General features: G+C 41.5%; 1 protein-coding gene across 2 annotated transcripts; it reads left to right on the forward strand.

The window, feature by feature from the left end:
- Positions 1-3,497: 3,497 nt before the first annotated feature.
- On the forward strand, positions 3,498-22,699 carry LOC102931746 (proteasome maturation protein). 2 transcript variants are annotated; one of them, XM_037891738.2, is made up of 6 exons: positions 3,498-11,240; positions 13,668-13,765; positions 16,744-16,804; positions 18,439-18,540; positions 20,651-20,744; positions 22,151-22,699. In XM_037891738.2, exons 1-6 carry the CDS (start codon positions 11,238-11,240, stop codon positions 22,216-22,218), a joined length of 426 nt encoding a protein of 141 aa, XP_037747666.1. In that variant the 5' UTR covers positions 3,498-11,237; the 3' UTR covers positions 22,219-22,699. The 2 variants fall into 2 exon arrangements, with proteins under 2 accessions (XP_037747666.1, XP_043387290.1); XM_043531355.1 differs by lacking the exon at positions 3,498-11,240 and adding an exon at positions 11,712-11,735.
- Positions 22,700-22,895: the final 196 nt, after the last annotated feature.

Raw genomic sequence — 22,895 nt, forward strand, 5'->3', positions numbered from 1 at the left:
GTAGAATACTTGGTCAGTCATTTTTCTGTGAAAATTATATTTTATATATATATATATATATATATATATACATATATATACATATATATATATAAATAAAATAATGAAACAATGAATTCACACTACTGTGGCTCTTTTGGGTAATGCTGATCACTACTTTGGCTCCTGAACCACTGAGGTTTAAGTATCACTGATTCAGATAGTATAGTTTATGAATTTAGGGCTGGATGCACAAAAGAAGTTGGGCATTGTGATGCTGAGAATCACCTAGGCCTAGTAAATTGCTGCACATGACTTAGGAGGACCAACATCTATCTTCCCCCAATTTGTGAATCACTGCGGGGCTTGTGAATCACTGTGGGAGAGAGAGGCAGCTGGATGCCTAGAGGTAGGCAGCAGTGCCCATGCCCAGAGACAGGAACATAGACATCAAAGAAGCACCTGAAAACTTGAGGTGCCGAATGAGTTTAGGCGCCTACAGGGTTCAACAGGAGCTTTGTGCATCACAGTGATCTTGAAACTGGGGCTTAAACATCTAAAATGTGGATGTAGGCACCTAATTCCTTTGGGCATGCAGCCCTTAGTATTCATGCATAGTGTTGGCTTGACAGTTCGAAGCCTTATGTCCTTTTTCCATAAACACAGGTATAGAACAGATAGCAAGAGTGCAAGTGTCTTCCTGACACATGTCCTGTCCCTGAGTTAAAGAGTAGTTCAGACTCTATGCCCAGCCAATCTTTTGCTTTTTTGCTGAGACTGTCAACAAGGGAGCCAATTAATACCAATTGTTGTAGTGTTTTTTGTCATGTGAACCCCACTTTACAGGTGGCTGGGCTGCAACTACCAAATTCTTTTTACCAAACCGCAATCATGCAGTAATAATTTTCACTCACTATCTACTTATCCTGGATGGATGTTGAGCTTGAGCTATCAGCTAGACATCCACAACAAAGATGTCAGAGAGACAGGCTTAGATTTTAGGTTGGCCAGGTCTGGAGTAGCGAGATAGCTGTGTGAATCATCCACATAGAGATGGTAGTTGAAGTTGTCTATGTGGATGAGATTATCCAGAGATAAGGAGTAGAGGGAAAAGAGAAGGGGACCAAGGACAGAGCCTTGTGGAAGCTGACGGGGATGAAGAGGGAGGAAGGAGGAAAACCATAAAAGGAGAGAGTCATGGAAGCTGAGGGAGGAAAAGATTTTAAGAAGACAAGCATGGCTGACTGCATCAAAGGTAGCTGACAGATTGATGATGATGAGAATGCGTGTACTGGTTCTGAACTTTGGCTAGGAATAAGACCTTGGAGACTTTGATGAGAGCAGTTATAGTGGAGTGCAAGGTGTGGAAGCCAGATTGGAGAGGGTCTAGGATGGAATTGGAAGAATGGAACTCCAACAGTGACTGTAAATGTTGTATTCAATGAGTTTGAATAAGATGAAAGGGAGATGGGGTGGCAGCTGGAGAGGCATGTGGGGTCTAGGGTAGGCTTTTTAAGATGGTAGAAATTAAAGCATGTTTGTATTGTAAAGCCAGGGATGAGAGGAGAATGGGTGCAAGGGAAATTAGGAGATGGGATAGGGCCATTGGAGCAAGTAGAGGAGTTAAAGGAGGAGAGGAGAAAGAAACTTCTGCATCTATGACTGGGGGATGGAGGAGAGAGTCATAGGGGGGAAGGGGAGCAATCTGAGGGGAGAGGGAAGGCCACATATTTTGTCAGTGTTCTCTTTGAAGAAATCAGCAAGATCCTGGGCAGAGAAAGAAGTGGAGGCAGGAGGAATGAAGGGTTTGAGGAGTGAGTCAAACAGCAAAAAGGTGATTCAAAGGTGATTCAAAGAAGTTGGAGAAGTAGAGTTGTTTGGCTAGGAAGATGGCAGAACTGAAAGAGGAGAGAACAAATTTGTAATGGAGGAAATCAGCCTGGTTGTGGAATTTCCCCCACAAACACTAAGCAGTGCAGTGCAGGAGCACAGGAAGCAAATGTTGGGAGTGAGCCAGGAGTGGGGGTTGGTGGCAGGGCAGACCTTGTGACAGGAGAGAGTGCAAAAGAGTCAAAGGTGGGGAACAGTGAGCAATGGATAGAATAAACAACCATACTGATGGAAGATGGAGAAGACAGGGTAGGAAGGAGAGGGCTGAGAACAGACGAGAAGTTGCAGCACTATTGCCTGGAAGTCATGGGAAGGTGAGTGACAGCAGTGGGCGGGGGAGGGGGTGCTGACGGGTGATGCTGAAAGAGACCGAGTGTTGGTCAGAGAGGGGAAACTCAGCAACAGAGAGATCAGAGGGATAGCAGAGCTCTGTGAAGTCCAAGTCAAGGGATCAGCCCTTTTAGTGAGTGGGAGAGTTGAACCAGAGCTGTAGGTTGAGTGAAGAGGTTAAGGTGAGGAAACATGAAGCTGTGGCGTAAGATGGGTCATCAACATGGAGGCTGATTCACCGAGGACAAGTGTGGAAGATTGTGAAGAGAGGAAGAGAGAGAGTGCCAGGAGTCAAAATCAGGGAGAAAGATTCATGGGGTGGAGTTTAAACTTAGTTCTCATCTCATTAGGCACTTCCTGTGCATTGAGGCCAGAAGATAGATAGGACACTTTATAGGAGAGAATTCCTTATTCTGTGATCTTTAGACAGAGAATACCCAGTGGAGTACATTCCCGACACTCTTCCTTCCCTACTCTTTCAGAAGTCTTTTCATCTCTTCAGAATGGTCTGGATGAAATTCCCAAACAACGTTCTAAAACCACATGAGTTGCAGTAAAACAATGTTTATTAAGAGCTAAGAGAGAAAATCAGATTTGAAAAATAAAAATGGCATATGAGTAAAATATCTAGTCTTAAACTTCACATCAATGCTCTAGATAGATACTATTTGGGGATAGTTTGCAAAAGCAAAAATCTTACATCTCCATGCCCTCTGTTCAGCTGTTTCTTTCTCCCCAACTCCTCCATCAGGCAGCATGTCTGAGACTCAGACTCTGAACTCCAGGTGCCTAATATGAACCCCTTTGAAGTCATCTTGCATCTTTCCATTGACTTCAATGGGTTTTGGATGAAGCCCTATATAGGTGTAATTCCTGTCTCGTATAAGGGGTCTCATGTAAACCTCGCTCTCTTTGTGTCTCCTTTGAGTCTCTAGGTTACTTTGATCTGCCCACTGTGATCCTCCACCACTAAGGTATTCTCACAAATTTGTATTGTCAGAGGAGGGTATGACAATCTCTCATGAAATGTCCTCTGTATATTTCCCAACCCTTCCAGTGCTATATTTGCTGCTTCAGATAAACAGTTTTGAGTTTATGTTTTTCCTGTACCCTTTTACAATTAAAAAAAGTTGTTTTGAAGGAGGATCCACACAATAGATCTCCCAGCTCACATTTGCATCATCTTTGTTCTAACCTAACCATAGTGCTTAAGGGTGTTAATTTTTATGGCTGGATCTGTCAGTCTGAATCCTGTTCTCGGTTTTCCTTTAAAATGAAGAGGGTTTTTTTTTTCTATTCTATATCAAATATGAATTATTGACAAGTTAAAGGTAATCTATTAGAAGGCAATAAATCCCCCTGAACTATTCGTCCTGCCTCTCAGCATTTGAATACTGGGATTTTTTAAAACACTAGATATCACTTAGAGGATCTGTCTAATGATAAACTGTTGATTTTGCTCCATTTCTTTTTAAATAATTTTGATCCTGTCAGACAACAGCATCTTTGCAATGTTATATTAGTATGTACTCAGTTAGCTTTGTGCAAGTCAACTTATATTGATGATTTACTGCATTATGCAGTAATATTTTTAAAAAACAAGGGGCTGGAGCTGTTTACAGCCCTGTCCTAGAAATGCTGTTATCTGACAATCTTTGTCTCAAGATCTTCCCAATAATCTGACATAAACTGAATAAGAAATTTGCATTGTAAAAATGAAGTTTAACTGTACATGCATTCAGTGACTGTCTTTCAACCAATTACTTGAAGATGGAAGCCTGATTTAAGATGTTGATATAACAAAAATAGTTACTTCATTTCAAGATACAGGTAGATCTAGATTCTAAAAATTAGGAGGCACAGTATAAAGGGTAATAAAATTACAATAAAAGTTCAGATGACTAATAATAAGGAAGTATGAATAAAACCAGCCTTGGAAAATGTGTAGTCATAGTTTCCCAGGAAATATAACACAACTAGAATACTAAGTAAATCAGTTTATAAACAGAAACATTTTAACATCTATCAGCACTCTTTATGGTCAAATTTGGCACAAATCCTTCATTAAAAAAATTGAAACAATTTTGCTCTACAAAAATACTCTATTATACTACAGTCTTGATTCAGCAAAGGGATCCATGCAGATGGACTGCTGCTCATGTGCAGAGTACCATTAACTTCAACAAGGCACCATACAGGTACTGGGCTCTGCTTACAGGCAGCGTATTGTAGACTGTAGAGCTAATTTAATTACATTCTGTGAGTCTGTTTGGTTTCATCCAGCAAATATGAACTGTAGTTTCCAATTAGATATGGGTCTTCATTGCACAGTTCAGATCCAGATCCAAACTTGCCCAAAGGTCAGGGGTATCTATGGTTTTGGAACTTCAAGCCCCCCTCTACTTCCAGTGAATACAAGCAGACGCTTAGTTACTTGTACAGTGCCGGTCACCATGCCATCTAGAGACAAATTATAATGCTAAAACATTAAGACGTAGATTATGGCTGGATAACCAGCTAAGCATCTAGCTCTTCTTTAAAAGATACTGTAGAAAGTGAGCTGGTGGAAATTTTTTTGTTGACACTATTTTGCGGTAGAAAAATAAGTTTCTCACTAAACAAAAGATTTGTCGGAAAGTATCTGCTTTCCCCTGGATAATGTAGACTTTTTGTTGGAAAACTGAAAATCCCCAAACCAATACTTTTTTTTGTTTCTGGCCATGAAAACTTTTCATTTTCCATTTCCAAATTTACATTTTTCATCAAAAATCAAAGTTTTCCATGGGAGAATTTTTTTTTCCCCAACCAGTTGTAAGTAGAAATTAGAGATAGCCTGTAATTACCAACCTGTTTATGTGGATATGACTGTGACTCAGAGCAACCTCCGACTCCTCTATCATTGCTAGGTATTTTGGCAGACTCATTGGGGATTTTTTCCTGCACAGTAGGAGGAATGGGAAGTAACTGTTGCATTCAAACACTGGAGCTGGAATTACTATAAATTACTTTCAGGCTTCCTTTAGGAAGATGCACTCACAGGAAACTCCCTTTTCAGGCTCACCTATAGTTGGGCATGGTTCCACGTCTGGGAGGCCCACAGACCAGCACTGATTTAGAGAGAGGATATAAACATCTTTTTATGAGCTCACAGAGGGGCTATGATTTTGCTGCCATTATGAGTTAGTGCAACTGCTTGTAAATACTGAGCTAGTGGAGTATTTTTGTCCCTTATAGGTGAAAACTGGATGTGGAAAGCATGGGACTTTGTTCCAGTAAATAACAAGATTTATGTTGTCTCAATAGTGCAATACAACCTTGCAATACGACCCCTTGAAAGGGACACACTGCACTTATATTTCCCTTATTACTTTCTATACTTTTGTCCTTTGCACATGTTCTACTGGTTTTATCTATCTCTGACCTACAACTTTTTATACATTCACATAAAGTTGGTACTAATTGACCAAGTTACTTAAAACACCTCATGTCCATCTAACCTGTACCTATACGGAACAAACAGCTCATGCTGGCAGTCATGATAGAGGATGATAAAGATTCAGCATGTTTGACTCCTGAGCAACCCCTAGTGACTGGCTACAAATGTTACTGCCTCCAGGTTTTTGCCTTCACAGCAGAACGGAAAACAGAAGCTTGCTGGAAAGAAGAGAAGGAATGAGGGATTACATAGGTTAAGGACAACTGTACAGGGGACAGCTGCAAATCATCCTAGAATTACACAGACACCAACAGGCTACAGAATGAGTCACTACCTCAGGGAGGTGAGGGACCCCTTCTTATGCACCTTACCTGACATATTAGACAATGGAGAGTCCTTGTTCGACTATCACCACCAAAACAGAGAATAAGAATGTTTTAACAGAAGGGATGTTATATTTTCACTTGAAACCAGATAGTGGCTATAAACTAAACGCTCGGAAATGTTTGGTGTTTGTTCCCCCATTGTGATCATTAATAACATTTCACACCTCACTGAGATGGGTTATTTTTGTCATTCATCAAGTTCCTCACTGCATTTGAACGATTAGGATAAGTGAATTCAGCATGGAGAAAATCCCAAAAGCTGTAACATATGCTAACAAACAGGAAAAAAAAATCATCTGCTTTGGCAATATGTTGAGATTCAATTATTTTTTTCACTGAAGCAGTAACTTTTTTTAATATACTTTCACCAGTTTCAGGAAAGGGTGGGTTAGAGTCAGGGGTTTCCTGAGCCTTTTCAGAACACAGTTTTAACGTAGCCGTGTGTTTAGAAGAGCCCCTAGAGAGTCTTGTTTTGGAACATACTGACGCCTACACATTATCTTTGTTACATTTTGCAGTTTTGTGTGAAATTTATTTTTAATCTTTATCAAAACATGCCCATGTTTATCTTAAATTCAGAAAAGGTTTAATAATTTAAAACAAAATAACTTTTAAAATAATTAAATTTACAATGAATACTGAAACATAAAAGTCTAAAGCAAGTTAACAAGAAAGGACTTCTTAAAGATCAAAGGAAAAGTGTTTATTTTACTTGATTAAAACAAATAAAAAGTACTTTCACTTTAGCAGGTTCTAACTGGCTGTTGACAGAGACTAGTGGAAAAGAGTTGTTTCCCCAACAGAATAAACGTTTTTTCCTATAGAGGTTCACGTACTCAGAACAGACTGCTCACTGACATTACAAAGGTATTACATTTTTAAAGAGGGATGTTCATTATCAAAATCAGAGATTGTTGATACAAAAGAAAGTTTTCTTGGCCAGTATTTTTCTGAGTTCCTACTGCTATTATTAACTGGGACCTGCAGAGTATTAAAATGGTGTGTCTTCCCCCCACCCACCCCATGATGCATAAAAAAGGCCTGAAGAAGGGAGAAGTAAAAACTGCAATGGTATAGTGCCATTTAAGTTAATGGAGCTACTCTGACTTACTGACCCAAGTTGAGGATCTGGAGCAACGTGTTTTTCTGTTTATTTTTTACATCAGAAATTCAGGTCTTGTCTATCTTAGAAAAGTCTATTGTGACTAGGATCTAATCCACCTCCCAGGAAGTCTGCGTAAAGACTCCTGTTGACTTAATGGGAAATGCACAGGCCACTAGTGAAATGATGACATAAGAGCCAAGAGAGTGAAAGCCGCATAATTCAGAATTAATTTTTAGTCAGGCAATTCAAAACTTTTTGTTTATTGGGGTTTTAGTTTTGTTAACACCTATTTAACCCCAATGCCTAATGGGTATTTGAGACAAAGTATGTCTTTTAAAAGATTCAAAACCCTCAACATTAAAATAAGGTGTGAGAGCTCATGATATACAGTAGAACCTCAAAGATACGAACATCAGAGTTACAGACTGACTGGTCAACCGGATACCATGTGAAACCAGAAGTAACCAATCAGGCAGTAGCAGAGCCAAAAAAATAAAAAGGAAAATACTGTGCCTGTATTGCGTCTTAAAGGTAGGTACATCTGGGCTGTGCCCACTCCCACCTCCATGTATGGGGGCAGCCACCTACAGCAAGATGCTGGGGCTGCCAGCCCAAGGTAGCCAGAGCCAGCAGAGCAGGAGCAGCACTTGGGGTCTATGCCGCTTTCACACACACACTTCCGCCTGGAGGGGGACGGGCTGTTTTTTCTCTGTCTCTCTCACTCACTCATCCCCCCTTTCCCTCCCCCCAGGAGGACAAGCTTGCAAACTCATACCACCACTGAGTAGGGAGCTCAGCTGATGCTGAAACCTGGCCTGGAGTGTCACCTGCTGGATCTGGAGCCTGAATGGTGCTTTGCTCAGTTACAAACATTTCAGAGTTACGGACAACCTCCATTGCTGAGGTGTCCATAACTCTGAGGTTCTACTGTACATCTCTGAAATCCCAAAGACGTTTTTCAGCAAAATCAGGGAGACAAGACTTGCCATTCCTGGTATTTCTTTAAAAAAAAAAAAGGGGGGGGGGAGGGGGTCAGAGGGATGGAAACAAAGCCATTTAAACAACATTTCAGGGCTTTATATACAAAGAAGGAAAAATGGGCAAACTTTTATTCTTAAAAAATTATGTAGATGTCACTTTTAAAAGCAATGTGCCAAATTCACCTCTGCTGTAACTTCACTAAAGCTACTGGAGTCACACTAGCTTTGTATTTATCTCACTGTGTCTGAGTAACAGGAGCTTTCACCATCCAACTTGGCTTCCCAGGCCTGATCCCAAGCCCTGATCATCTTGTCAGTTGCACATGTGCAACTCCCACTGACTTTAAACGGAACTGCATTTATGCACCTATAGTGACAATCAGACCCTTGCCATAGAACTGGAAGAGATATCACAATCACCTAGCATTATAACTTTTACTACAGGATCAACCGGGAAGAGAAGATAGGCTGTGAGAAAAGCAATCCTTGTTCAAATTCAAATTCACTTGGTAACGTGATGAGAAAAATATCTGTGATTTATGTTTATGTCTGGAAGTTTCCCCTAGTGTGAAAGTCTGTCTTTAAAGGAAAACCAGATCTTTCTTGCAATGTACATTCTTTTATGTTATGCAGCCTAAACTATGCATTGCAATGATGTCAATAATGTACATGGAGTGATTGTATCCTGTGTCCTGCAAAAGATGACTTTGAAAGTTAGATGTTTCATCTTGACAGCCATATCCTGATCAACAAACTCAAAGAGTCAATAAATAAATATATTCATTGAAAAAACTGGTCTCTGTGTAAGCTGCAGTTAAACAGGAACTTGACTTGTTTTTGTATTCACATCTAGTCTATGATAATGCCCCAACACCAAAACATTTGAGCACCACTTAAACTTACAAGGTAAAACTTGCTTTCCATAAAAGAAAACAAAGATACTGTCTACCACTCTCATCCTTTTGAAGTCTGTGATTTAAGTGCAAGTCTTATTGATACAAATGTAGAAAGGGCCAATACTTTGGTTTTGTAGAACTTTCTGAGTGGTGATCTTTTACTGCTAGAGGAAAACCAAGAGACACGGGCACCAACTTTTCCAAGTGCCAGGGGGGTGCTCAACCCCCAGCTCTGCCCCAGGCCCCACCCCCACTCTACCCCTTCCTCCAAGACCCCAGCCTGCCTTTTCCTGTCCAGTTCCGCCCCTCCCCCGAGCACACCGCATCCTTGCTCCTCTCCTCTCCCCCCCAGAGTGCCACGAAAAAGCTGATCTGCGGGGCCCGCCAGTGGGTGGGAGGCGCTGGGGGGGAACTGATGAGGGGGCTGCTGATGGGTGCTCAGCACCCACCATTTTTTCCCCCATGGGTGCCCCAGCCCCAGAGCACCCATGGAATCGGCGCCTATGCCAAGAAAAACTGACTGGCATGAGTCTCTCAGGAATTAAGGCTGTAGCAAAGTCTTTATTTTTGTGTACTGTATAACAACAAAATATAAAAATAATGTTCCCAGTATAAAATTGATTTCGCACATACACATGACCTCCTTCAAGCTACACTCCGTGCACATCAAATTTCACACATGAAGTCTGTAGCAAAAGAGCAATTTTTGGTAAAACGTGAGGTGAAGTGGACAAATTTCTGAACTTCAGTTCTTAGAAAAAAAATCAATAATATAGGTATTGGATATTTACGTCTGGAGTTGTGGAGGAACAAATGAATGCATACTTCATTAACCTTCCAAAGAGCTGATGGATTTCAGAAAGTCTTCATAAGTTATTTATGTCTTCTATAGCAGGTAAAAATCAAACATAAATTTGACACAGGTCTCTATAGATCACCATAAATTATAAATTGATTATAAATACCAAGAAGACTGTTGCTGAGAGCCTCTTGACTGGCTGGCAGTTCCCTTCTCCACTCAAGAAGAGAATAATAGACATATGGAGCTGAAAGGGACCTTGAGAAGTCATCAAATCCAGCCCCATGCGCTAATATGAGACCACTAAAACACCTGGCTGGGATGGTCTAGGTTTCTCCAACCTATTCTCAAAAACCTCTAATGACAAGGATTTTACAACCTCCCTTGGAAGCCTATTCCAGAGCTTAACTACCATTATAGTCAGAAAGCTTTTCTTAATATGCAACATAAGCCTCCCTTGCTGCAGACTGATCCCATTACAGTACCTCCTGTCCTACATTCAGTGGACATGGACAATAACTGATCCCTAAACTCTTCATAACAGCCCTTAACATGAGACTATCAAGGTCACCCCTCCTCTGTCTTCTTTTCTCAAGGCTTCTTTTAACATTTTCACATAGGTCAGGATTTCTAACCCTTTTATCATTTTGGTTACTCTCCTCTGGACAGGAGCAGCAGAGGTCCCTAGAAGTGGGGGCGGGGGAGGGGGGGGAAGAGATGGGCACCAATACCCAAACCATGGCCCTGCCGCCCCTCCCCCCCGTTGCCCCCGAGGCCCCACCCCTCGCATCGCCCCTTGTTCCGAGGCCCTGCCCCCCTGTTGCTCGCCCTTCCAGCTGGTAAAAAGCGGGAGGGGCCACGGCCCCTGCTCCCGCGCCACTGCCGCGGGACTCTCCAGTTTGCCCCCGCCTGGCCTCGGGGCTGGCTCTCCGCGCTGGACGCGCCCCGTGCTCCAGCTCAGGGCTCACCAGCACGAGGGACCGTTACCTGCCGCGTGACGTCATGCGGACCCCACTCCTGCTAACGCACCCCGGACTCATCCCGCCTTGGGGGTCCCCTCTGGCCGGCGCCTGGAAACAGCGGCCCGGGCCAACAGGTCCCAGCAACCTCCCCGCACAAAGCTGCGCCGGCGCCTGAGTCAGCGGCGTGGCCCCGAGGCCGGGCTCCCCACCCCGTGTCCAGCCCGCGCGGCTCTTCCCCGCGGTCGGACACGCTGCAAGGCCCGGCCCTGCGCCCCACGCGACCTGCCCCAGCTCGGGCACCTGAGGCAGCGCTACAAACCGCGCGCGCGCGCGCCCGCTCACGGCCTGGGCGGGCCCCGCCCTGCCTCGCCTCGCGGCGTTTCTTGCGTATGACGCAATAAGCTGCGCTGGGAGCGGAAGTGACGTCATCACTGCAGGCGGAAGCAGGGGTGGCTTGTGCGTGAAGGGGACGAGATGGTGAGTTCGGGCTCGGGGCGCAGGGCTCCGCGGGCGCTTCAGCTGCTGCTGCTCGCTGGCGGCGGCTACGTCTGCGCCGTGTGGGCCCTGCGCCCCGCCGCGGCCCCCGTCCGGGTCTGGCCGCTAGGGGCGGCGGGGCTGTGCTGAGTCATGGGGGTGGCCGGGCCCGGCGTGTACAGCGGCGGGGAGGCGGCTCGTGGTCCGCGGTTCGGTACCTGGGAGCAGTGGCCAGTGGGGGGGTGAACCGGAGCGCGAATCGCCCCCGCCCGCAGCAGCTCGTTCCCGGCCGGCGCCCTCCCTGCCCCCCCCCACCCCCCCGTGCAGTGTCAGGGCCGCCATGGCACCAGCCCCGCCGCCCACCCCCTGTGGGATCAGTGTCTCACGGATGGGAACATCTGTTAGATTATCTCTCTCCCACCCCCACTCTGGGATTGTTCCCTACTCCGCATCCCGAACTCCGGCTCCAGCATATGAGAGTTTGATTTCATGTCACTTGTGGGTATTTTCTTGGGGGCGGGGGGAGGAGAGAGTTAAATCTTTTTATTTGCCTTCTGGTTTCTGAGCTTTGAGGGCGCATTTGAGGGTGTCTTTAAACTTGGCTCGGTAGCCATGAGGGCTAGACAACTACTTCCAGGAAATGAAAGCTGAGGTTTTTACAGAAGTATTTGACTCTAGGAGTTGGGGCTTTAAGAACACCACCAAATATTGCAAGACTTGTGATAGAGTGGCTAGAGTTGGCAATGCCTCCTGCTATTCCTTTCCCAGGACTTTGCAAAGATTAAGGTTTAGGTATCCACCTCTGCTTTTGGTGCAAGGTCATGCACTTAGGGACTAACAACAATAATTTTTGCTATAAATTGGGATCATATCAGTTAGAGGTGACAAGAGAAAGATATGGTTATATTGATCACTCACAAGATGACTATGCACTGCAAACATGATGTTGCTGTGAAAAAGGATCATGCAATCCTAGGATGCATCAGTCAAGATATTTCTAGTAGAGATAGGGAAGCATTATTACCATTGTACATAGTACTGGTGAGACCTCATCTACAATAGTGTGCACAATTCTGGTCTCCCATCTTTTAAAAAAAACTAATTCAAACTGGAACAGGTTCAGAGAATGGTTACTAGGATGATCAGAGGAATGGAGAATTTGCCTTACAAGAGAAGATTTAAGGATCTTGGCTTGTTTAGCCTAACAAAATGAAGGATAAGCAAGTACTTCTTTTTGCAGTACTTGATGTGTTTCACTCTTGGGAATATTTCTGGTTTTTCTGCTTTTATTTACTTTACTTCATCCTATTGTTTTCTAGTCATTCCCTCTTGTACAATAATAATTTCTTCTGTATTTTCATATTCCAAATATGTGTGGTGATAGTGTAAGGAGGCTCCATTGTGCTAAACACTGTACCTTCACATAGTAGGAAACAGTCTCTGTCCAAAGAGCTTACTGTTTAAATAGACAAATAGACAAATCAGGCAGTTTGAGAAGGAAAACTGAGGCACAGAGAGGCGCGGTGGCTTGTCCAACGTCTCAGTAGCTGAATGGCATAGCTGGGAATAGAGCCCAGATCTCCTGAGTGCCAGTCCAGTTCTCTAATCGGTAGATGACGCTACATTTATTTAACTGTTTTGTGTTTCCTTGAAAGTCAATGCCTTCAGTCCCACACCCCAATAAATAAATACCTACATTTTGTTGATCTTCCCTGAGTTCCCTCTAATTTGTTACTATGTTTCTGGGGTAAAAAGATGTTCAAAACTGGATTGAATATAAAATTCCCCAGACAGCTACACCAGTCAGTTCCACTTTATAGGGCTTATCTTCTGCTTTCTTTATTACCCTTTGCCTTTGCATAAAGAAAAATAGCAATTGCCATGTCCGACCATTGGTCCAATATCCTCCATCTGACAGAGGCTAGAACCAGATGCTTCAGAGAAGAGTTCAAGAAACCTTGTAGTGGACAATTATGGAATAATCTGCTCACAGAAGTTTCTTCCTAAACCTTAGTTGATGGCACAGTCATTTTCATATTTGTGTTATAGTAGTGCCCAGAAGCCCCAATCAGGATGGGGACCCAGTTTAGTAGGTGCTCCCAGATATGTAGTAAAAGAGCGTTAAGTTGTTCTTTTTGTTCTGCCTTAGCAAGTTTGAGGAGCAAACAGCATGATATTACACTATTCCAAGAGATCTAAGGACTGCTAAATCACTTTGAGGTGTCCTAATTAAATGTCATTTATAGTCTCAGTTAAAAAGCAGTCACCCTGAAGACTAAGGCTTGTGCCTATGTAGTTTTAAAGAAACATCAAACAACTCTTTTTTGGTATAAAGACCAAGAGATTAATCTAAATTTTTGTTTGCCAGAGCTAACAGAAGCGCTGAATGGGGCCTAATTCCGTAAAAGTAATCCTTGCTTTTTGTTTCAGAATTCCAGAGGAGTTGGATCTCAGCTTAAGGACAGCATCCCAATTGCTGAATTTTCAGCTAGTGGAGCATTTGGAGGTCATGATATTCTACGCAGAGGGTATGCCTTGTCTGCCTGCTAATATATTATTACCATAACCAAATTGAAATTCTAAGTATGTAGGAAGAAAGTTTTTATGTATTATGCACCTGTTTTAGAACATACGCTTCTTGGCCGTATACTTTATATCAAAAGATATGTCTAGTCCAGTGATTCTCAACCTGTTTACCATTGTGGGCTGCATATGCAGCTCTCTCTGTGTTATGTGGGCCGCATTCACGCGATAGATATACTACCTGTACATCGCATGGGCCACAGCTGTGTGCTGATTAGGGTGCAGGTTAAGAATCACTGGTGTAGTCACTTTGCATATAATTGTTGTAGGAGCATTATGCGTCAAGAACTTGTTTCCTATGAAACCTTACTCTTAGAACCAAATAATAAATACAAACAGCTGTGTAACTAGTGATCTGTATAAGGCTGTACCTTTAAACAACTGATAGAAAAAGCTTAATTTCCATCCCTGCGCATATATGAACTTTGTCTTTTAAAAAAAATAATAATAATAGTTGCGTGTGCTCTTTTAATGTTGGCCAAAATGGTTGACTTCAGCTATGAATGGCATATGAAATAGTATTAACAGTGTGGAAAATGGCCTAATATTTTTACACTACTTGGTAGTGTTTCAGATGGTTGGTGGTCAGAACCATATCTGTATACACACAAGTATATAAAATATACATGTAGAATAGAAGTATAAATACTTCTGTTGAAATTTAAAATGCTTATCAAACTGATTCAGAAAGAGAAAATCCAAGGCTTGCATGTAACAGTATAGTCAGGGAATTAAGGTTTTCTGAAAATGAAATAATGTCAAAACAAGTACCATGTTGTGACGTTCAACCCAGATTGGTAAGAATTGTGTCACCACCTGCCCTACAACTGTGGGTGCATCAAATGCTATGCTGCTATGGTCCACTGCCCTGATACCACCAGCCAGCCTTACAAGCATGCAGGTCACACCCTGGCTTCCACCATCCAGTTACTTTTTTGCAGAGTGACCCCAATGCCTTCCCAGTCCTGAATTTCCACAGAACCATCTACCATTACCACAATCTGCTGAGGTTCCCAGAATTGTGAGTTACAGGACAGTGTTTTGCTACTGCTAAGCTGTGTGACAGCTCCCTGACACACCAGCTTGTCCTCCTTGCCAGCAGACTCTTCAGGGCTCTGTTATCCAAACCTTGCTTTGCAGGTAACAATCGGTGAACTCCCAAGCTCCCCAGAAATGTCACTGTGCTGTGTCCAGCCCTCCTGAACATTCAGAGAGTAGTCATTTGTTGCTCCTTTAAAAAGACAGTACACTGCAGCTTATTAATTCATAGGGGTAGGGGGGCTACAAATGCTCTTATTTCAATCACAGCACAGAATTGATTTATGGTAAAAGTAAAACACGGTCATTAAACAAAAAGTCATAGATGATACCAAGAATAAAGACAGAAAGGATTACAAGGAAATAAAAGTGAAAACACTTCTAAGACTAAAATCTGGTTTAAGTCTCTTGTTCAAAGAAGTGTTTCTCACCAAGGGTATGTTTACACTTCAATGTAAACTCAGAGTTCAAACTCAGGCTCAAACCTAATCCCGCCTGTATACACACAAACTGTGCTAACCCAGGGACCCAAGACCCCATGGGGTGGCAGGTCCAAGCCTGAGTCAAACCGTGACCCCGTGTTCAAGCCCTATTGCTTTGTAGCGTAGATGTAGCCCCACTGGACTTGTGCTCTGGGAGTCTGCTAAAAGTATCCCACGAGATGACTTTTTTATCCTCTGAACAGTCAAGTTGGGTGGACAGTCAGGTTTTCCCATGCTGCACCATGAACAAAGGGCTAGAGTGGCCACATTTTAGGAGGGTGCTCAGAAGACTGGGATATAGGTGGTTGGACTCAGGCCTGCATAATGCAGTGTAAACTCTGGAACCCCAGGTTAGGACCCAGATTTCAACAATTCCTAACCTGTGATTACAAATGAGTGTAAACGCTCAAGCCTTAGGTTAACAAACCCCAGGGTCTGCTAATTTGAGTTCTTCAAATTCTGGGCTTACATTGTAGTGTAGACATACTTGACGTCTGTTTTCCAGTATGGCTAACCGGACTTTCTGGTGAGGACTCTTAACAGAGCTTAAAGTGCTTGGTTCCTTTGTCTCCTCAGGTGAAGGATAATTTAGGGGTTCACTCCCCCTCTATAGTCTGGTAAACTTTTGAAATGTATTCTTCTGAAGTGTACCCCTAGATAAATTTCCTTTTCACTGCTGGGTGTGGATGCCTCCTGCAGACTCTATGTTGTCTTCTCCTCCACTAATGACTTTTACAAGGCAAATGATCTCTTCCTGCAATTTCTTATACAGCTTGTCAAATGAATAGCCCATTGAATTTGGCCCCACCTGGCCTTTTTCCTTTGTTTGGGGAAAACCTGTTTAAACCAGGCATGTCGGGGGATTTGATAAACACCTTTCAGTCATATATTTCCAGCCTATCTGTAAAGTTCTTCATGGGTTGACCGTACATATGTCACACAAGAATATTAATGATCGGTGAGTTATTAGTTTTCCAGTGACATGTTACATTACACCTTTTAGATACAGATTGTAATATTAGTGAGTTTGAGTACATTGAGTTGGTCAGGGCAGCTGAAACTCATTGCTGGGTACCAAGCAGGCCCTTTGGCACAAGGATGCTCTTAGGGTCACACATGTAGATTATCCATAAGTGAACCAATAATAGCAGGGTTTATTCAGGTATTCAAGTTAAATTTGTCTTCTGTTTGTGAGCTGGAGCCAGGGGAAGAAAAAACATGACTGCTTTTATGTTAAGCTTGAAACTGAAGCAGAAAAAGACTGAAATTCTTGCATAGGTTTTTTCCTTGTTCTAAATGAGCACTGATGTTTGTATCTGGAATTAATGTCAGACTAGACATTGGTGCAGTAATTTTTGGTTCTTCTGTGACTTTAAAAAAACAACTTTTGTTTGCCTTTGTAGCTTTACAAGTGTGAAAAATGAACTTTTGCCGAGCCATCCTTTGGAACTGTCAGAAAAAAATGTAAGTGCAATGCTGAATTGATAACCTTTTATTGTTTTCTTACCATCAGTTAGTTAGAAAGTTTAATTAAGGGCCACTGTTAATGTTAACTTCTTGACCAGAGCAATTTCAGTGCATCTCAGTCACTGGTGAATAGGATCCTAATATTAATGGAATAAAGAAGCCTAACAATAGTATTGTTTTGATATAATTTATGCAATTAAAATGATATTTCATTATGAATTTTTGATGGGGTGGTGGGTTGGTTAATAGCTGAAAGAACTGCTAGGGTTTATCTCAGCACAGGAGATTTGACGCAGTAGAACTAAACATCTTCAGGAGATACTAAAATGAACCTAAAAGTGTAATATTCCAAAATATTACTCCTGTATTATGCTGAAATGGTTATGGCTGTTCTTCTTGCTGTAGAAGTTTATAAACTCTACAAATAGCATTAATAGCAAAGAAACTAAATGTCTTTGCTTGGTATGTCATAAGCCCCACTTTTAAATAGCAAAAGACACTGGCAAGGCTAATGTAGTAAGTTAAAGAAGTGAAGCTGGGGAGTGGAGAGGAAGTATAGTTAATATTTTTCTTCTAAACTTCTGATGAAAATTACAGAGACTGACTAGACCTTTGATGTTTTGCCTAGAGATGGTATCCTGTCCTGTAACTTATACTTCTGCTTGTTTGTGCTAACTGTCTTCTTTGGAAACATCAATGGCTCTTACACCAATATATTGTTATCATAAACATTACAAGTATAACTTCTGAATATTAAGAAAATAAAAAAAAAAATCAGAAAAAAAATCACTATCTTCTGTCACTGATCTCAGTAGCATCAATGCAAAACCTGGAGCCAAACCCCCCCACTAAATACTGCAAATACACGCAAAATGATTTTTAGTTTATACTTGAAAAGTTTATTTGGCCAGTCACAACTTCTTTTATCAGGAACCAGTACCTATTAAGTAGATATCCATATACTATATTTCTTGTTATTGATTAGTGCCAGAGGACCCAGTAAGGAGTCAAGACTCAGCACTTTCTTTCCTAAATGATTTAAAACAGTGGGACTCGCGTATAAGATATTTAACAAAAATAAATATCTGCTGAGATCATATATAAAGTAATTTCATCATACTGGAAATAGGAAAAGTTTGCCAAATATAGGCTTCTTATTTTTTTTCAATGATAGCAAAAAAAAGTTACTCTTCTTGTCAGTTTATAAGGCTTGCCAGGGATTCTTTTAGGCCAAGATGCCTGGCTTTCCTCTTTCTGGGCTACTAATATATTAAAATATCACTAAGCAATTTCAAGAAATTATTAAAGTAATACACAACTACTCCACTTGGTGGAGTCCAATACATTCTGCTTGCCAAAAATAACAAAATACAGTTTTAGCCAGTAGCAAGCAGCATGTAATGATTTTAAAATTAGATTTTCTTTCTCAGTTGCTTAAAACAAATGAGTTAATGTTTTGGCAGTTTTCTTACACACTGAGGTTTATAAATCTAGCAACCTATTTATTGCATTTTTTTTAATTTATTTGTGCTGTGGACAACTTCCATATGCATGTTCACTGAAGTATAATTTTACAAATATATTTTCTATAGCTATAATTAAATGCAGCTTTAAAAAAATTCTTTTGATAGTTTCAGCTAAACCAAGATAAAATGAATTTATCGACTCTGAGAAATATTCAAGGACTCCATGCACCTCTAAAGCTGCAAATGGAATTCAAAGCAGCAAAGCAGGTAGGCACTTTAAACTATTCTAGTAATATGAATTGCCTTAGTTAATTATAGACATATCTGCAAACATGCTTTTTAAAAAGCATTTGTTTATTTCAAAATACATTAGATAACAGCTGTTCATCTACTGTACATTTTTCAAGCAAACTCTAAGCAGAACTGGCTCTATTACTTATGATAAAACTAACGCTGCTTATTTGAAACATTCAGAGTTCTGTTATCACAGCAAATTCCAGGTGAAGTGAAGCCGAACTTCTTAAGTCTTGTGTGGGATTTTCCCATCCTGCGGGCCCTGGGAGGAGGACCACGGGAATGGAAGTTATATCCCTGATTTCCTTCCCCAAGACCAATGTTCCTTCTGGCAAGCCTCCTGAGAATTCACAGGAAGGGAACTCTGCTTCTGCAGACTAAAGGAGTTTGGGGGGCTGGAGCACACAAGGAGATGGGGGAGAGATCAGGGCAGTAAAACCCTATGTGCACCCCTCCATTAGCCCTTCTTTGTAAGCTGTGGGAAGTTCATTGGGAGCCAGCCCCCAAAGTTTAAGTTCAGTGGGAGATTGTACCCACCCCCCTTGTGAGATAATCTTTGACTGCTGCACGTCTGTCTTCCCTCCACTCCACCCCCAGGAGCCATAGTAGACTTGTTTGTCCTCACTGAATGTATTTGAGGTCATTAAAGACTGACAAGCCTGTTTGGGCTTGTTTACAGCTGAGGCACCTACTACAGGTGTGTTTTGAGGTAGAATAAGGAACTACACCATCCTAAGGGTTAAGCGTTGGCCCACAACAAGCCTCATAAGGTTTGCTGTGGGTTTCCTGCCCTGCAGACACCAGAAGACTTACAAGAAATGCTGGAATTTGTCCTGCTCTCACCCAGTCACTCCTCCCTGCAGATCTCCTGAGATCTGTTGGAAGAGAGCTTTTTCTCCCACAGCCTCTTGCATATCTGGCAGGAAGGGAGAGTGGTGAGAGCAAAGAGACTTTTTTGCCCCCTACGTGTGGCTCGCCTTAGTTATGCAGGAGAGAAGAAATTCTTGTGACCTTAGGATACTTGTTGGCCTTTGATTGTTATCTTTTTAATGTTCTTAGAAGATAATATGAACTCACCACTGATATGTGCCTGTACGGTAACTTTACCTTTTTACAGCATTTGAGTTGGAATAGTATTAGTATTGGAACTGATTAAAGTGCAGCTGTACTAGCGAATATTATGGATAATTACAAATCCAGTATATCCACAAGCAAGAGACAGCTATGCTTTGTTATATATAAAAAAACAAGTACTCGCAATAACTTACCAGTAAAGTTTTTCTATGTCAGAGGCAGTTGTGAATCCAAATATGTTGCTGTCCCATGTGCATCTTGTGATCTGAGCTCTTTACTTCTCGTTTTAGTCAGTTGCCTGTGACACGCGCGGAGCCTTCCTTCCTACACAATCATATAGTGGTCTGATGGTTCATATGGCATAAACCGGTCCTTTTGAGCAAGAGCCAATCTCAAGCTTTGTTGTTGTTTTATTTGTATTATTGTAGAGCCTAGGAGCCCTAATCATGGACAAAGACTTCATTAAGGCTGCTTCTGGTGGAGATTGGAGAAATGATATCCATAATCTAAATTTAACCTAAATGACTCTTAGAGAAGGCCATATAAGTTCATTAAAATAATGGTATAGCCTCTTGATGTGCTTTTTACTCTCTTTTGATATATGGATTGAAAAAATAAAATTGAAAATAAAGTAGCTAACCAGATTATTGAAATGTATGTTTATTAATCACGTAACTCTCAAGGTAAAGATACTTTGTAGTGACCATTCACAGATATTTGGCAGAAAACAGTGGGCATATTTTTCTACTGAAATTGAAAACTGTCTTTCATAATAGTACATTCTGATGTTTAGATCCTATGCCCTGACTATAAGACGAGGTGCCAGACAGGTCTTGAGACAAATGTGTGCAGGCTAGAATATCTCTACACTTGAGTCCATGTTATCATTCTGTTATCATTTCCCAAAGAACAAATTCCTTTGCCTGTCACTTTTAATTACAGTCTGGACTTGGGAAGCCTGAATATGGAGAAGCCTGCGTTTTTTCTGACTCTTGCTGTGTTTTCACAGATCCAGCGTCTTCCGTTTCTGCATAGCTCAAATATAGCGCTGGATACACTGAGAGGAAATGATGAATGCATTGGTTTTGAGGATATTCTTAATGGTAAATATGTTTTCTTTCAAAGATTTTGTAAGCTGTCAAAACTTTCTCAGGGCTATCAGGGAAAGGTGAGATTTGGGAACTGTCAAGATTTCTGTGCCCCCGACAGTTAGGTTTTTAAAATATCTAGTTTTTTATTAATTTAAATGTAGGGGTTAGAAAAGGGATGTATCAGGAAAAAAATAAATATGGTGAAGCTGCTTGTTATCCGGAAATGTAAAGCAAAATTGTGTCTTGTATTTGGATGTGTACCATATCCCCTAACCCATGTTTTAATAGTAGTTAAAGAGAATAAATGCCAATAAAAAATTATTGGAGAAGTGGTTTTATCATCTGGGGCTAAATTATGGAGCCTCCATATTCCTGGAGGAGTGCTGAAGGGAATGTGCCTCAGAGAGGCCAAGTTTGTACTGTGCATGGAAGGAGCACTGTCTGTTCTATCCATTAGGGCAGAGCATATTGCTCCCCAACGTGCATTGCCCCCACTCCAGTGGTTGATATGAAGGGGGAGTCAGTCTGCTCCTTGCATAATCTTGCTCCTTGAAGCCCTGTTTAAATGAAGCACCGTATGTGGTGTTTGGGTTGCACTCCAGTATGAGTGCTGGTTTTTTAGTGTATTCTGTTTGAAGTTCTCATTCTGGTATTTCTCTTTTGATATACTATCTTACCTATTAGACTTGGGCTCTGTCTCTTTCTATACACATGCACCCACTTGAAACTAATATTCACTGTTGCTTTTTAGTGTTGTAACCATTCTCTAATTTTTTTTTTTTAAACTAAGTACTGGGCTTTGATAATCACTTTGTAAAATCTTTCTTTTGTCACGCTCATGTTGCTGATATGCCATTTCAACTTAGTTTAAAACTTTGTTGTTTTTCTGTCTGTTGTACTTAATTTATTGTCCTAGGTCTTGTATGTGTAACTCTCTGGTGCTTGAACATAGCATAGCTTCCCCCCTCCCTCCCTTTCCCTAGAAAGGAAACCCCTGCCAGATTTCCTTCCCCCTGGTTGTTGCTTAGAACAAATATTTACAGGGTTGACAGATTTGCAGCATACACTACAGAACTTCTCTCAGTAATCAAGATGTGCACGTTGCTTTAAACCAGTGGTTTTCAAACTTTTTATATTGGTGACTCCTTTCACACAGCAAGCCTCTGAGCATGACCCCCTCCTTATAAATTAAAAATGGGGTTGGGGGGTAATGGGGGCTCAGGGCTGTCAGCCCCACAGAGCTGACACCTCATGACCCTTATGTATCCACCTTGCGACCTCCTGAGGGATCACAACCCCCAGTTTGAGAACCCCTGCTATAAACAAATACATCTAGAGGAAATGTAGTCATCTTGTCGTATGATGGTTTGTTTCAAAATGTTACTAACTTTGTAAATATTTTACTATCTATTTTCTAGACCCATCGCAGAGTGAAGTTATGGGAGAACCACATGTAATGGTGGAATACAAACTTGGTTTATTGTAACACAAATGTAGTCTGAACCTCCTGTTCATGAAAACATTTCTTGTATGTGTCTTTATACTATACTACAGGTTCAGTGTACAATATTCATATTACATTGATACAATGTTTTTGTTAACTTACCCACAGGAGAGCTGTTGCCTTACTTGATGAATAGGCACATTAAATGTTTAAAGTCTATTATGATTTGTTCTCTGCTTGCTGTCACTATAAATGTCCTAGAACTAGGTATTTTAAAACTGTACAAGACTCTTCATATATTGCTCAGGACAATAGCTGCTTAGTTTTTGAAATATTATACATATACTACAAGAGTTCAGAAATGCATGTGAATTTTAAAATTGATTACTCAGTAAATGTAGGGAATGCATGTTCTTGCAAAAGAACTTTTTGAATATAAAACAGGCATTTTCCACTGAATCACTTTTTGTTCTTGAAATCTTTTAAACAAATAAATTGCTATAAATGCTGTGGTTTCTAAAAATATGTAATCATAACTCAAGTCCCTGACCTTCAACCCAAGCAATGTTACTCTTGTCACTTGCAGTCCCTTTAAGGATCCTCAATAGCTCATGGGTAGAAAAGAAACCTGCCACACACATTTGTCTCCCCCAGCTAAGATGCTCACTCACTGGAGCTCAGTTGCCCCTCAGGATAGAATTAGACACTGCTCCCTAGGA

Source organism: Chelonia mydas, chromosome 1, assembly GCF_015237465.2.
Source record: "Chelonia mydas isolate rCheMyd1 chromosome 1, rCheMyd1.pri.v2, whole genome shotgun sequence".
Classification (NCBI taxonomy): Eukaryota; Metazoa; Chordata; order Testudines; family Cheloniidae; genus Chelonia; species Chelonia mydas.

Excerpts from the sequence above, each read along its gene's own strand:
- LOC102931746 (XM_043531355.1), top strand. Across the intron at positions 16,805-18,438 it reads TGGAACTGTCAGAAAAAAAT|TTTCAGCTAAACCAAGATAA; the intron begins GTAAGTGCAATG and ends TTCTTTTGATAG. Across the intron at positions 18,541-20,650 it reads AATTCAAAGCAGCAAAGCAG|ATCCAGCGTCTTCCGTTTCT; the intron begins GTAGGCACTTTA and ends GTGTTTTCACAG.